The sequence below is a fragment of the Centruroides sculpturatus genome, unplaced genomic scaffold, assembly GCF_000671375.1.
Source record: "Centruroides sculpturatus isolate CEXI.00-Female unplaced genomic scaffold, Cexi_2.0 scaffold679, whole genome shotgun sequence".
NCBI lineage: Eukaryota > Metazoa > Arthropoda > Arachnida > Scorpiones > Buthidae > Centruroides > Centruroides sculpturatus.
Window position 1 is genome coordinate 14,185 of NW_019385053.1, and position 17,705 is coordinate 31,889.

General features: G+C 31.2%; 1 protein-coding gene across 1 annotated transcript; it reads left to right on the forward strand.

The window, feature by feature from the left end:
• The first annotated feature begins 14,867 nt into the window (after positions 1-14,867).
• LOC111633989 (leucine-rich repeat extensin-like protein 5) lies at positions 14,868-16,136 on the forward strand. Its single transcript, XM_023378657.1, has one exon. It carries the CDS (start codon positions 14,975-14,977, stop codon positions 16,034-16,036), a length of 1,062 nt encoding a protein of 353 aa, XP_023234425.1. The 5' UTR covers positions 14,868-14,974; the 3' UTR covers positions 16,037-16,136.
• The last annotated feature ends 1,569 nt before the right edge of the window (positions 16,137-17,705 follow it).

The following is a 17,705-nucleotide window of genomic DNA, read 5'->3' on the forward strand; positions in this document are numbered from 1 at the left end:
GTGAACTATTATTACTTAAGTATGTAAAAATTTATTACATTTCCTGTTGTACGAGGGTTTTACCCAATTCTCGAACCGTGTCAGAGTGAATCCGTGCTATAAAAGTACTGTGTTATACGGGGGATGGTACCAATTCTCGAACCGTGTTAGAGCGAATCCGTGCTATAGAAGTGCCGTGTTATACGGGGGTTACCTGTACTTAATTTATTGTTAATTTAAATAATAGCTAGGTGTGCCCTAGTGGCCATTTTTGGCATACAGTGATAGAAAGAAAGAAAGAATCCAGTTTTTCAGCTTTATATAGTAGATAGGACACAACTTTTCTTTGCTATTAAATTTTACACAAGATTATTATAAAATATTTTTTACTAAAAACTAGAAGTTTTAAGTATTATTTAAATTTTGTAAAGACAAATAAAAATTTGACACTTCTACAAAATTTATATTACCTTTTGAAGTGAATGCCAAAATCAGCCATATCACAAAAAGTTGCTATTTCAATTGAATATACAGTTGTTTATCCAAATCAATTGGGGACTAGGGTTGTTTAGATAACTTATTTTTCAGATAACAGATTACATATGAAAAAACATATTAAATTAACCTATCCTATGTTGAAATTTTTCTCTGTTGCGTGTTGTTTTGCGTTGAATTTTCATCAATGTTAAGCCTAACGAAAATTTTTATAATAATAATTGTGGCTATTGTATCGTTAAAAATTATTTCTTTATTTTGTACAAACAAAATAAATATATTGAAGAATATAAAAACAAAAAAAATTATACTTTAGAAGTTAATCTAGTATCAAAAACGTTCAATTCAGCACGACACCCATCCTGACACAGTCCTCAGAAAAACACTATACAAAAGTGCCAGTGCTGCCAGCTAAAACACACACACCAACAAAAAAAGTATTGGAGTAACCCAAGACATATTCAAAGGTTGCAGCACCACAGTACTAGCAGAAATTTAAATTTGCCGACTGGAACGCTTTCAGTTGACCAGCTTTCGGATAAATGACGCTCTACTGTATTTCAAAAATTTGCTACTAGTAAACCACAAATTGTGTTTATGTTATCAGCTATAACTGTGATCTAAGTATCTACACAAAAATAACTATAGAAAATTTATTGTTCAAAGCATGTTAATTAAAACAACTTTCAATCATCCTACATATAGAACATTAGGCATGTAGGGTTAAAGTAAACCTCACAAAAAGCACAAAACAAATTGAAAATTTCATGGACAAGTTTGAGATGCATGTATGCTTACTTGAATAAAAAAAAAAGTATCAAATAATGGAGTTTGCACTTAAAAATTGTGAAATTTTGTATGGACGATTTTCCAAATTCTCAAACTGTATTAGAGTGAAACAATGTTGTACAAGGGATACCTGTACTTTCTGGAGCGAGTCTTTGCTTGTAACAGTTTTATTTCTCAATTGATCCTTCAGTATTCCTGCTAAATGTTCAATTGGATTTAAATCTGGTGGTTGTGATGATGGATGTAATTGTTTTAGTGTTCAGTAGAGGAGACACTACTACACAATTTGAGCTGTATTTTTCAGATTATTGTCTTGCTGAGCCAGGGGTTTCACAGACATAATTTTGTTACACTTGTTTAAATTTGCTTTAAATATGTTTAGATATCCAAAACAATCTATTTTAGAGTCTACAAAAGCATGTTCTCCTACACCTGAAGCTGCCATATATTTCCCAAACCACCTCCAGTATCTCCAGTATATATTACAGTAAACACTAGATTTTCAGCTGAAGTTCAAAATTTGTAGTTTCCAAACTTTTGAACATTTTTGAGTACCTCAAATTTACATTTATCTGTAAATAATAATTTTCCCAATATTCTAAAGAGCATCTTTGAAACTTTACATGAATTAGAAATTCTTTTGACAATTTCTTTTACTTATTGTTAGTTGTTTTTCTTCATATTCTGCCATGAAATCCATGGGAATTGCATTCTCATGATGATGCTTGCACTTGCTAACACATTAGAACATGAAATCTCTAAATTAAACTTGAGATTCTGTTTAATTTTTTGAACTTCAGCACAGTCCATATTTGATAACTTCCTGGGTTGTTCAGAACAAAAACATATTTTAACATTTCCTGTAAAACATTTTATCAAAATACCTATCATAGGACTTTTCTTGACAATTCTTCCAATTTCTCTTAGTGAGTTATTCAGAAGACATTTATTCCTTATAATAATTCCTTGTTTTTAATAAGTTACCATTCAAATTTTATAATATTTTGGTATTGTGAATCAGTATTTGTGCATGTTTTAATTTTATATTCTTTTGTATTCTAATAAAAACAAAATTGCTTTAATGGAGGAAAGTAAAACTAAAATACATAACATCAAAGTATTTTTGAATGTTAAATATTTATTGTCAGGGAAATGTATTCATAGAATTGTATTACTATGGAAACTGTTAATGTTTCAAAAATAATAATGAAGAATGACAAAATAAAATTAAACTTAAAATTTAAAAAATTAAAGCATTTATTTGAACTTGTGTATTTTAGTGTTAATTTTCTTCCATTAAAGCAATTTTGTTTTTATTAGTATCCAAGTGGAGTTTTTATTTTACTTTTGTATTTTATTAGTCAAGTAAAGTGAAATTGTTCATGTGAGTATCCACATGAACAATTTCAATGCTTTCAGCACCGTGCATGCATAACCTAGAAAAAAATGAATGTTTAAATTACATGGCTTGGCACAAATTAGATGCTTGAGCTGGATGTACTATGTTTTTTCAATTCTAATGTACACTTTTTATTAACTAATTGAGCGTTTTCTGCCATTTGAATGACCTTCTTCAGGAATAAAAATTGAATGATTTGAAAATTTGATTTTTATAAAATGAAGTTTGTTATGGAATAATTTTGAACATTTTCTAATGTACACTTTTATTGGACTTTTCTGGTCTCAAAAATTGTGGCATGCATTAGAATCAGGCATAAAGTCAGCCTAATACAGTTTCATTCCTGTCATTTGCTCTTCACTGTGCTCAGCAATTTGTGTGTATTGTGCTCAGCAATTTGTATTGCAATGGGTGATTGGTTAACAAACATAATCCATTCCAAGACTTTGTTTGTTAACCAATTATCGATTGACCATAGGTTTTTATGAGAATTTGATTAATCCGTTCTGGAGACTCCAAAAAATAAAAATATATATACTTTCTCACTATGCTTATTTATATGTAATAATAAAAATACATATATACACAGTCTTGCATTTTTATTAGTCATATATTTTCCGTTTGTAGGGATTAAAGAATCTGTTTAATGTCGATTGCTTTTCTCTCTTCTTCAGGATTTTTCAGAAGTAATTAATAGCATTGTAATTGTAGAGATCCCTAAGCCTATTAACCTCAACCTGGTTTGGATGCCATTCTAAGACCGTTGTTCTGACACTCTCCCACTTCTTCAAAAGATCTTTAATAGCAGATATAGGCATTAATCGGTATTTCTCAGTGTTCTTCATTCAAGCGTTCTTCTATCGTCAGATCAACTTCAGGTTCTATTATGAACTCTTCAATGTTGTTTATTTCTCAGATGTGATTTTTGTTACTCCTTTAGCTGCTTGAGTCTTCTCAATTATACTATATCTTTCTTAGATAAGATTGAACTGCAGCCTACTGTAGATCTGTTCAAGCTATACTGCCCAGCAACATCAGATATCTTTTGCCCACTTGCTACCTTTGCTATTATACTCTCACCTGTAAATTGTATAGTGGATGTCAACTGCAAAAATTGTTTGGAAGTCATGATTATGTACTGACTTGGCACAGTAAAAGTTCATCTCTGTCCTCCTCCTCCTCCTCCTCAAGCGACTTTCTTGAGTAAGCATGACCCAAGATGTTCCCAATGTACTATAGGTTCATAGGAAATACATTTCCACACTCAATTTGTTTCTTATATAAAGTTTATCATGGTACCACACTATATTGATTGACACACTAATGATCAATGATAGACTGGAATAATCAGGGATTGGATGTCTCCTTGATAATTTTTATACTGTGGAGAGACTCTGCAATTTTCATCCGATCTCAGACCTCACCCATACCTGAGCATTCTTACCAGAGGAGTATAACCTCTCTCTCTATTATCAATTCAAATGATGTTGGCTCTAAGCCTTGCCCTCCATCCCTTTTTTTCTGATATGTTCCCCAATTTAAATGTTTTTTTGGGAGCCAACTTCTGACCAATCAGAAAGGCAGTCATGCATGAAGTTTTCTTTTATGTCTGTGCTGACCCGAATGTGGGTGATCGTCCTTCCATATTTACTTGTAGCTGTTCTCATATTGCTGTAAATAATTTTATGATAAGATTGCACCTGGATCCAATTTAACAAACCATAAGATTGCTTAGTTTTTCTTTCAAATTAATATTTTACGGTGATCTTTGAATTCGGTTGTTACTTTAAGTCAGATTAAATATCATGCAAATGAGATTTTAACTATTTATTTTGTACTACATATGAAAAAGTAAATATTGTAAAATGACAATGTAATGAATGCTGGTATAATGAAATTATCCACTGCCAATTTAATATAAATTTTAATATAAAAATATTTCAGTTTAATGTAATAAAAGTTTAACTCTTTATGAATGAAAGTGATCATTATAACAAAAATCTATAATATCAAAACACTTACTAAGACACCTTTTCTTGCAGCCAAAGTTTATAAGAAAAACTTTCTAACGTTTTCGGTCTTGTTAAAAGACCTTTCTCAAGAAAAATAAATCAAATAAAACAACAAATTGTAAATCGAACGCTTAGTACAGCTAACACGTTTTTCGAATATTTTCGAACTAGCTTATAATCCGTTGCAATTTATGATGTCATTGTGAACTTAGCAACGGAAATATAAAAGATTACATAAATATCTAAATACAAATACATATAGTAACCATCTCCTAACCTTATTCAAAAATTTGTTGTTTTATTTGATTTATTTTTCTTGAGAAAGGTCTTTTAACAAGATCAAAAACGTTAGAAAGTTTTTCTTATAAACTTTGGCTGCAAGAAAAGGTGTCTTAGTAAGTGTTTTGATATTACAGTATGCAGTCTCGAACGATTTAAAAATCTATAAGTGTATAAATTAGTTTTCTTATATTGTCAGTGGATACTGTTTAATGTTCAGCTGAAATTTGAATTTCAGTCATAATTGTTGATTTACTTTATAGTGTAATATTGTCATTCTACAGTTATCCACAGTAGTAATCTGACTTCATCTAATACTGTAGAAGGTAAAGTTGAGTTATCATTTCAGATGCAGTTGACATAACATAAAGCCCCTCTCATTGTCTGATATAAAATTTAACTATTTTCCAGATAGCATATTGATATGCTGTGACTTAATTTAGGAATTTATGGACAAGATTTTGATTACATAAACACACATATATAGCAGAAAATTACAGATTTTTTTACCAATAAACAATGAATGCTATGAGAGAGTGATTATCACTGCCATTACTATTTTGTATATCATCTATTTGTTGAAGATAGCTGACCCATTGATGACAAACTTTTAGTTTAATAACGTTGATTAGACATAGAAAGATAGGTCAAATAATTGAAACAGTAAAAGCCAGCTTGCCACATTGACTAAATTTCAAAACACAATTCACTTGATCTGAAATTCAACCAATTTGAACCATGTCTCAAACTTATGTATTCACTGCATTTACTTACTGTAAGCTTAACTGAATTCTCATCTCAAGTCAAAGAATTTTGTTAAGATCAACATGATTGATTAAATCAGATCATGTGGGTTTGCATATACAGTGGAACTCTGTTTATCCAGATCCAATTCATACAGATTTATTATTCACTCAACACCCTTATATACTATTATTTTGCTGAGTTTCAGTTACTTTCAGTCTTTTGAGAAGTAAAGTAAACATAGTGAAAATGACATGTAAAAGAAAGAAAGTGGTTGTTACAATAGAGTAGAAATTAGAAATATAAAATAAAATGTATATAAAGTATGTTAAATATATCGTTAACAGATTATCCAGATTTTCATTCATCTGGTTTGGGTAGTGTTACCACCTTTTCAAAATTGCTGACTGGACATTTTAAAATTAGAATGATAAATTATACTTAGAAATAAAAATTTCGGTTTTTTTATTGCGAGTAGGAAATAAATATTTTTTTTTATTAGAAGGTAAACATGTTCATGATATATTATTAAAGTAATATAATAATCACATGTGGCATATCCAAAAATAATTAATAACAGTCCAATGTCTATATTAATTGCAAAAATAATAAATAATAAGTAACAAAATATACATTGTATCTGATACAATATATAATATAAATATAGAAATTTGAAAACTAACATGAGTAATGGATACATATATTAATAAACTATCAATATATGAAAATAATTGAGAAAAATACATAAAAATAAATATTACATTATTTTCTATTTACCATTTTAAAAGCATATTTTTGGTTGCTCCTAGCTGCTTGTAAAAGTTTTTTATTTGTTATTATTTTTTCGTAAAAGTTTTTATAAATTTATTTTGTTTCATCATAATTTCACAATTTCTATGAAAACCTGGAAAAATTAATAATTAATCCAGACCATGAATTTAAAAACCGACTTGTCCAGGTGAAAACTGGCCTGGTGGCAACACTAGAACTCACAAATGTTTCTAATGTTATATTATATTATCAATACTAGAATATCAAGTACTGTACTGTACATGTAGGGTTGTCCTCAAAAGTAACTAATAATAATAATAATTTCTATGTGCTCTCTAGAAAGGCTCTTATATTGTAGTTTGAGAATCACTTTTTTACTAAAGTAATACTAGTTTTCAGTGAATTTTAATGATTAATGATATTTGAAATAGTGTCATAAAAGTAAATATAAATTAGAATATTATTAATATTATTAGTAATATCATAATTTTAAAAACTTTTTTAAATAAATAGAAATGAATCTGAACATTAATGGATAAGTACAGTGATGCCTTATACTTCAAATTTGATTTGTTCCAGGAGGCCATTTGAACTCTTAATTGTTTGAAGTCCAAATCAAATTTTCCCACTAGAAATAATGGAAAGTGGAATTAATCTGTTCCCAGACCCTAAGCAATACTTATTTTGATAAATAGCAAATACACATAACTTAAGGTAAAAAGAATACAGGTATACATCGCCTTACGTCGGTAATTGGTTCCAGAAGAGGCGACATAAGTCGAATTTACTTGTCACTGAATCTACTTGTCACTAAGCTAAACCATAAATTACCATTCCTGGTTCTGTATTTTATTTCTTAATGCATTTTTAATAATATATGGTTAATAAGGATCTATTTTAAGCTTACAAACAAATAAATTTTAGTTTTTAATATAGTACAGAAAAAAGTAATCTAAATTTACGAATGCATGTACTGTAAATACAGTACATACTTGTAAATGTATATATTTTAATATGATTTTATGNCCTCGGTTTTCTTCGGTTTTGGATTTTGTCAATTGTTTTTGGACAGATTATCGATGAAAACTGAGGTATCACTGTATATGAAAATAATTGAGAAAAATTGCATAAAAATAAATATTACCTTGTTTTTTATTTACTGCCTTAAAAGCGTATTTTTGGTTGCTCCTGCTTGTAAAAGTTTTTTATTTTATATTATTTCTTCATAAAATTTTTTATAAATTTATTTTGTTTCATTATAATTTCACAATTTCTACGAAAATCCAGACAAATTAATAATTAATCTGTCCATGAATTTAAGAACTGGCTTGTCTGGGAGAAAACTGGCCTTGTACCATTTGAGCTGGACATATTAGTTAATTAAACATGGTACCTGCCATGCATAATGGAATAAGTATGTGCTTTGTTCAGTTACTGTAACTATTCTAGTGTGGTGATTTTGGAAACTTTAGTATGGCAAATAAAAAATATTTATTACTAATTAAAGAATTATTGTTAAAACTGATTTGAAAATACAAGAATATTGTAGAAAACAAAACAAAAAAAAATGTTTAATTAACTAATAATAAATAAAAGAAAATAATTGCTTCTCTGGTGGAAAAAATTTTTTTGTTACTTTTGAAGAAAAGTGTATGATAGTTTTTCACACAAATAAGGAACTAAAATCTTTAATCTGGGGTTCTCAAAGTGGTCAGTATTGCCCCCAGGGCCAATAAGGCATTTTTAAGGGTTGAAAATTAGTCTGGGGTTAATTGGAAGCAGTTTATTAAAAATTATTAGTGCAATGAGTTATGTATATGACAGTTCAAGATGTAAATTTGCATACTGTAAGTATATCTTTTCTATGAAAATGGTATATAATAGATTCATACTGGCTTAGAAGATTTATTTACTTTATTATTATTGATTGTATTAGAAAAAAAAAAAGATTAAGGGTTGAGAAATTCTTAAAGAGGGGTTGAAAACAAAAGTTTGGAATTTATTATTACTTAATTCATATAACATTAAAAATTTATTTCAAATCCATATCCTCTATCTTGTTTATTCCATTAGATTTTATCTTCATGTACATTAAGCGACAAGATGAAAGTGAGCTGAGGTTTAAGTTCCATTATCAGCAACTTAAATTTCATCTCACTTTTGGTGATTTTAGTCTGGAATTATATTGTGGTGAATACAGCCTTGAGAGAAACATGTTCAAGTCTGGGTTGACTAAGAATTTTTTGGTGGTGGGTTGATCTAGATATGTTTGGCTTTGACTCATCATTAATTAATGATTAAAGTAATTACTGTAATTATTTACTCTAATCTTTGTAATTATAAACATGTTAATGAGCTTGTTTTCAAATACTAAGTACTAGTTATTTACTCCCTTTTATGTTGTCAGATATGGTTATTTTTACTTATTCTTTCCAGTTTTTGACTGTACAAAGTTGAATTCACTGTTTGATTAGGATTAAGCAGCTCAAAATGAATTATTTTTCTTATATCCCATTATTTACACAATAATACTTTTTTTGATGAAGTCCGTATTTTGGTTGGACTGGTTGGTTTTGATTGTACAGTTCTTGAATCCAGCCATTTTTTTTTTACATATGATGTTAAAGTATAAAACATACTTCATCTTTGGTAATGAGTCTGTCCATAAATAGTGTTTGCTTACACTGATTGAGAGGGGGGGAAACATTCATACACTGACTGAATACTATATGTGTTGTTAGTTAATTTCAGTTATAAATATTTTAGCTTACTTTTTCTGTAATTTTTTTACATATATTAAAATCTTTTCAAGCATACAATATTCATTTTTAGCAATTTATATTGAAGTCTATGTATACATATCTAACACACACACAGTTGTAATGGAAAAAGTGTTTAAAAACAATCCAAATGAGAACAAAAATCAAGAATTGGAAATTGAGCTAGCATATCCTACAAATGTGGTGGAGACAGAAGAAAAGAAAATAATCACAACCATAAAGAAGACAGAAGGACTATTTCCATGGTTTTTACTGGACTTGTTTAGTATTATGTTGTTTCTGATCTAGATATAATTTTTAACCTTAATAATAATGTGTGTAATATTTTGTAATTATTGTACTATTAAGGTATATTACAGTGTTGGCAATTGTCACCATAGACACTGATTTTGTATGTTATCCAATTGAAAAGGGTCATAAGGATGAAATGCAATTGGAGAGGTTAATTAAATATGCTGGGAATATAATAAGCCTATTCAGTAATCCCAAGTAATTATGTTTTTGTAATTATGCAGTTTCAAGTTTTGTCAGTATCTATAGCTTCTCAATGTGATCTTAACCAGTGATTTGACACTCATTCTGATAACATTTGACTTCTTGCCATACCTTGTTTAAGAAGTCTCATCAAATCCTAAGAATCCTCTGATCATTTCCTAATTGCTTACATGTTTGTCTGATTGATTTTTTTATAACTATAAATAAACAGTTTGTGCACTAGTTCCAGTTTCATCACCAGACTTCTTCCAGTACTTTTGTTTACACATATAAACCATTCATTGAAGTCTATTATTTATTATGCATAAATTATTTTTCTGCAGGGCAGACTTATAAAGCATATGAAATCATTGCTACTTTTTAGTGCCTAGCTTATTTGTTTCATGACATTTTAACACACAGACTGCATTCATTTCACCATTTTCTGAGAAATGGTATCAATGCTGCTTCTGGATGTTAGCTACTGATATTTCTGGAAAGAAATATGGGCTATAACAGGTTAAATTTTTTTAAGAGTTTGTTCCATGTGAGACTAATCGGGGGTAGGATGTTTACGAGGACGTTCCCTCTCCTACCACTTACTCGACTCAAGACCTTGAAGTCCGGTCTCGCTTGTCTAAAGGATGGGAAAAGGAAGGGTTAGGAGAAAGGATCGTTAGATTCTTTCACCTGTCAGGATCTGACACCAATCTATCAATTTATCGCGGATAGATGGGGAATTATCACGAGCGATCTCGTCGAGGACTTCGGGTTCAGTATGGAGTGGAAAATGTCGGAAGAAACGCACACCAATCCAAGTTCGTTAACAAAATACCCGTTTATTCCATACATTTATATATGGTTAATAATTAAAATACAAATCCCTCTCGGGGTTCAATCCGTATAGTTCATAAAGTAAAGGCAAAGTATAAAGTAGTCGCGCCCCTACCCGCAAGGTTCGAATATTCGAATATCGAGAGAGAGTTTACATATCATCACGTGTAGGATAAATACCTCGAATTATACAGGATGTAGTTTCTTGTTCTCCTGGGTTCGGAATATAGTCCAAAGTTCAAATCAGTCAAAGTTCAAAGTCTGTTGAAGACGGTGGCGATGAGAGGCAGGTAATCCACACAAACACAGTATAGAAAATAACTTTTTTCCCCCTGTGTCGTTATCGCACTTGTCTTTTATATGGGGGCTCTCTTTTCGAGATTTCCCCATGTACGTCACATCTTCGTTGACCACATGATCTTCGTTGACCACATGATCTTCGTTGACCAATGGTGGGCGAAGTGACAAACTTATGACACAACAATTAACTCATCTTCTACAGGGAAGTATTGTCGTGGGAACAGAGTTTTTATGACCGATTTTTATGAGAAAATTTGTCGGTTGTTTTTCCCTTTTTGTGTTAACCCTAACTTTTAAAAAAATCGGTTTGATTTTGGATCAAAACGGTAAATGAATGAACAAAATTAATATAACTATTCGAATCTCGGCCCTCTTAAATCCTGGCCCTCACATCCATATGTCATTCATACATTTCTGTCCTTCTGATATTTTCTTTATTGCATGAAAAATGTTATAATTTTTCCAAAATTTTCTCAATGTCTGATCTTTCTCAGTTCCCGCAATTGCTTGGGCAAAAGTGAATCTTAATGCACTTTGAAGTTTGCAATATACCCTTGATTCATCAGCTGTAGTATGCTTGTGATATTAGGTGGTAAATAAACCACTTTTATGTTTGAATGGGACTCTCCTAAGTGTGGAGGGTGACCTGGAGTATTGTCAAGAAGCAATACAATTTTAAAAGTAATGTCTTTTTCATCACAATATTTCTGTACTTCTGCAATAAAGCAGTTATTAAACCAGTCGTTAAAAAGGCATTGTATCATCCACACTTTCTTATTGGCACAATAACATAGTGGTAATGTGTCCTTGCTGATTTCCTTGAAGGCTCTTGGGTTTTGGGAATGATATATCATAAATGGCTTCAATTTATAACCAGCGACATTTCCACCCAATAAAAGGATAGCACAATCTTTAAATGCTTTAAAACCAGGCATGCATTTAGCTATTTTTTTGAATGCATGTTCATTTGGGCATTTTTACCCCAATACAATGCAGTTTCATCCACATTAAAAATTGTTCCTGCATATAATTTCCTTCTTCAAGCATTGCTTCAAAATTTGAAGCAATCCTTGAAGATTTCAGCAGCTTTTGAATCTGCACTTGCTGTCTCTCCACAAATCTTCACATTATGGAAGTTTTCACATTTTTTTAAACCTTTCAAACCAGCTGGAGCTTGCATTGAAATTTTGGTCATAATTGTCACCCTCCTTCTCCTTTAAATTTTTAAAAAGAATGCGCACTTTAGTTTGGATGGGCATGAGACTTAGTGGAACATTCTTTTGTAATAAATCTTCCATCCAAGTCTTTAAACATTTTTCCATTTCATGTATGGGACCATTTCGTTTTTTTTTGTGATGATGGTTGACTTTACTGATGCCAATCTCATTACTGCTTCACGAATTCATTCTTTGTCCTTTATATAACAAATACGTACTGAAAGTAGAATAAGTTGAAAAATAAACTACACCGATATAAATCCAGCAAATTTTAATAAAGTAAAAACGTTTTCAATCGTTTTTCAACGATCATCCTCAGTTACCAAAAATAGAACTTTAAATATAAAACGTAAAGTGCATTCGAACGGAAAACACCCTAGTGGACGAACTACAGAAAAATTAACAAACAAACAAAATAAATAGTGAAAAATTAATAATTGTAAAAGGACCTCCACGCATTAGACAATGACAACGCTGGATTTATATCGGTGTACTTTATTTTTCAATTTGTCCTTTATTATAGTTGAAACAATTGAATGCAACAATTTATGTTTACGTGACAAATTTGGCACTGTTTTGCTGCACTCATGCTGTTTTATTAATTTTATTTTCATCTTTAAGTCTATTGTCTTTCTTTTTCTTTCATTGGTCTTACTAGCCATTTTCGGACTAAAATATCACAAATCAATGTAAAATAAAGTATAGAATTTCCAATTTACACTGTGAGTAAACTACTTAAAACAATTTTCCACCTTACACAAGCACATGCAAAGGATAACTAACTGTACAACAAAACTAAAGATGATGCAATTGATTGCAGAAGCATGCAATCAATCGCCAGAAGCGTGAAGATATATATGTATATGATGTATATTTGATGAAAACTATAAAAAATTGATACATAAGTGCAAATGGTCGTAAGTCGAGGTGGTCGTAATTTGAGAAGTGACTGTGTTAGGTATAAATAAAACATTTTTGACATACTTTAACAGAAATAGTTTGTCAATAGTTTCTGAAGCCTGACTATCTTCAACCAATAAGATACAAGCCAAACTCATAGAAAATCAAACAAAAGCAGAGTGAAGATCTTAGTGAAGTTCTTTCCCAACCTCTGTCTCATTGAGTTGGTTTCCGTGTGTATCACGATTCGATGTAGTGATCCAGGTTCGATGGAAAGCACACCTCCACACTCAAATTGATAATATTTACAGTTTATTTACAGATTTCTATATGTAGAAGGTACAAGTTTGAAAACATAATATATGTACAGGATAACAATGCATGGTGACTCACATACTAGATTGGTTTCTGGAAACTTTTAAACTTTGAAGAGGCCTCAGTCAGCTTGTGGAGTTGGCTCAACTGCACGGTCAGTCCACTCTCCACACTAACCTGTCCCTGAGATGTTTACCAGAGGAGAACACTCTCTCTACGCTCAGCGGGTATTCCAAGTGCCTGAGACTACCATGTACCAGTCTCTTGCCCTTCTCTCTTCCTCTCTTGTTTGCCCTGCAATTTAAGGGTTTTTTTGGACAGGGACTTCCGACCAATCACAACCCCTTCTTGCCCGAACAGCTTACACTCGGGTCCGCCGTCATTTGACAAGAGTGAAGCTTACATAAACATCCGCCACTTGTTTACATTCAGTTGTTTACCATATGGCAAATGGTCTAACATCTGACTACAGCTGGGTCCAATTGACAAAGCTGGTGCTTTCTTTGTTTTCCCTCTGTTTACAAGTCAACACCTTACAAGTGGTATTACCCAACCGCACGTGGGTCCAATTGACAAGGTCGTGTCTCTTTTGTTCCCACTCTGCTAAAAGGTCAATACTTTACAAGCAGCATTAATTGCAACTGTGTGCTGTATTGCAAGAGATATTTATCAACTATAATTTATACTGTCAAAATGTTGTTATTGAGCTTTAAATTTGTAATTGATACTTCAGTCCATAATTTGAGATGTAGAGGTTTAGGAAGAAAATTATTTGAGATAAACACGGAAAATATATTGAATTTAGACTTAATATGCAGTATTTGTTTCTTGAGAGTATCATCACTTGTGGAAAATAATTTTATTCAATAGCAATAAAATTTATTTATTTTATAAGTAGTAGTAATATTTTTAAAACATAATAATTNTCTAACATCTGACTACAGCTGGGTCCAATTGACAAAGCTGGTGCTTTCTTTGTTTTCCCTCTGTTTACAAGTCAACACCTTACAAGTGGTATTACCCGACCGCACGTGGGTCCAATTGACAAGGTCATGTCTCTTTTGTTCCCACTCTGCTAAAAGGTCAATACTTTACAAGTAGCATTAATTGCAACTGTGTGCTGTATTGCAAGAGATATTTATCAACTATAATTTATGCTGTCAAAATGTTGTTATTGAGCTTTAAATTTGTAATTGATACTTCAGTCCATAATTTGAGATGTAGAGGTTTAGGAAGAAAATTATTTGAGATAAACACGGAAAATATATTGAATTTAGACTTAATATGCAGTATTTGTTTCTTGAGAGTATCATCACTTGTGGAAAATAATTTTATTCAATAGCAATAAAATTTATTTATTTTATAAGTAGTAGTAATATTTTTAAAACATAATAATTTTTGTAACATTATTATATTTTAAAAGTATGTTTTTGACTAAATGCTAAAATTAAACAATGAATATTGTATTTATAAGTGACACACTAATAAATTCTGTGTGTGTAAGTACATAATTTAAAATGCAAAGCTGAAAAATATTTAATCTTTTTATTTTAATTTTTTCAAATTTTTTCTGTCATGTTATGATTATGCTATTTTTACTTTTTTTAGCCTCATAGACCTAGACCAGAAGGAAAACGTCATAAAAAAGTGCGACAACCACACAACACTAGGGAAAGGTATCGACAAATGGCTAATGCACAAGAATTTATAGATAAAACTTATTCTCATATTCAGTATGGTGGAGTTGTTACAAGGTCAGCAAATGATACTACAGATGGAACAAATCATGGAGGACATTCTGTTCGGCCAAGTAGCTTAGAATTGCATTCAACATATATTGCAAATCATGAAACTGGTTATGTAGGTAGTCCAACACACCATTATCCATCTCCTCCAACTACTTATACAGAGCAATCGCAATCTCCTCAACATCATTTTCCACCGCCACCGTATACTGTTAATTCACCAGAAGCTCGAAATACACCTATTAGTGGCACACCTACTCGTTATGGGAATCGCATTAATTCTGCAAGACCATCTCAACCACCTCCAGCTCCACCTGTGTCTAATTCCTCAGGATCTAGTGGGACTTCCACTCCCACTATATCTGCAGGTGGTACTCCTTCAAGTGGTACAGGAAGGTATAGAGTTTCAAGTCATTCAAGAGATAATCTTCCTCCTCCTCCTCCACCACCCGAAAATACTACTGTTAATGGAATTCATCCTCCTTCTCTTTTTGTTACCCAGAAAGTTATTCAATCACAACCAGGATCTGGCCCACATACGCCAGTTCATAATTCTCATGTGGGATCTCGCCATGCAACTCCAACTCATCATTCCCACACGAATATTTCTAGTAGTCAAGTTCCTCCAACAGATATAGTCACTAATACCACTCCTGATGGTTTAGAGCTTCCACCACCTCCACCTACACCTGATAAAGATATCCTTCATACAGATAGTCATCTTGTTCCTTCACCTCCACCTCCTCCTCCTCCAGCTGTTAATGGATGTTTGCCACCACCACCACCACCCTTGCCTCCTCCAGATGATCTATCAAATGGTCCAGTTATGAGTGGAGATATTGTTCGTGTTCAAGAAATTGTCTCTCTTTCATCAGAATCTGCTAGCACAACATCTAGTGTAAGCAAAACTAGTGAAAATACAGATCCAAAATCTAGGTTACCACCAATTACTCAAACTGATGCAAGAAGTGATTTGTTGGCTGCAATTAGAGAAGGTAAGTAATAAATAATAATAATAAATATATATATATATATATAATGATGCAATTAAATGAAAATATTAACATAAGTTAAAGATATTGATGGGTATTGACATACTTACTCAGCACAATTGCAGATTTTGTGATTATGCTATCATCGTAAGTCACAGTTTTTGTAAAACACTTATGCTTGTGATTCCCAACTGTTATGCCATGAAGCTGTTCTAAATGTGCTTTAGAATGAATTAAAATGATAAATTTTAAAATTTGTAACAAAAATACTAAAATGTACTTTTATGCATTAACTATATTTCAAAAATTTGTACCAGCTAGCTATTTGTAGAGAAGAACTCTGCAATAAACTTGTTGGCTAGTTGTGTAATATTAATTAAAAAATGTTTAATAATCTATGAATGATTGTCTAAATATGCCAAGATTTCGAAAAGGTTGGGAACCATTGACTTAAGCACTCAATTTTTATGTTTGATGGTGATAATGATCACCATAAAAGTCCATCTTAAACATTATATAAGTCCATCTGTCTTGAAAGACTGTATTATGAGCTATGTGATTCTATGATTTTATATAAATATTAATAGAATTGCAGTTATTTTTAAGATAGAGGAACTTATTTCTCTCAACTTAGTAAAAATAAACATCTCAGTAAATAATATTATTGTTTATATATTTGGTTACTATTCTACAATTTTATAAGATCAAAATAGTCTATCATTTAGAAAAAAAATTATGAAACACATTTCACCAAGTTTCAGAAATTAGCAATATTTATATTTATAATTTCAATTTTGCATTGTAACATAAATATGTAGCTATTTTTAACTTACTCTATTATTTGCATTTAAATGCCTCATCTTATGATATATTTCATAAATTTTTAACTGTTTAATAATATGAAATAAGAAAATTCCAAATACAGTATTTAGATAAAGTATANTATATTCTTTATTGCATGAAAAATGTTATAATTTTTCCAAAATTTTCTCAATGTCTGATCTTTCTCAGTTCCCGCAATTGCTTGGGCAAAAGTGAATCTTAATGCACTTTGAAGTTTGCAATATACCCTTGATTCATCAGCTGTAGTATGCTTGTGATATTAGGTGGTAAATAAACCACTTTTATGTTTGAATGGGACTCTCCTAAGTGTGGAGGGTGACCTGGAGTATTGTCAAGAAGCAATACAATTTTAAAAGTAATGTCTTTTTCATCACAATATTTCTGTACTTGTGCAATAAAGCAGTTATTAAACCAGTCGTTAAAAAGGCATTGTATCATCCACACTTTCTTATTGGCACAATAACATAGTGGTAATGTGTCCTTGCTGATTTCCTTGAAGGCTCTTGGGTTTTGGGAATGATATATCATAAATGGCTTCAATTTATAACCAGCGACATTTCCACCCAATAAAAGGATAGCACAATCTTTAAATGCTTTAAAACCAGGCATGCATTTAGCTATTTTTTTGAATGCATGTTCATTTGGGCATTTTTACCCCAATACAATGCAGTTTCATCCACATTAAAAATTGTTCCTGCATATAATTTCCTTCTTCAAGCATTGCTTCAAAATTTGAAGCAATCCTTGAAGATTTCAGCAGCTTTTGAATCTGCACTTGCTGCCTCTCCACAAATCTTCACATTATGGAAGTTTTCACATTTTTTTAAACCTTTCAAA

Excerpts from the sequence above, each read along its gene's own strand:
- LOC111633989 (XM_023378657.1), top strand. The coding sequence starts at position 14,975 with ATGGCTAATGCACAAGAATTTATAGATAAAACTTATTCTCATATTCAG.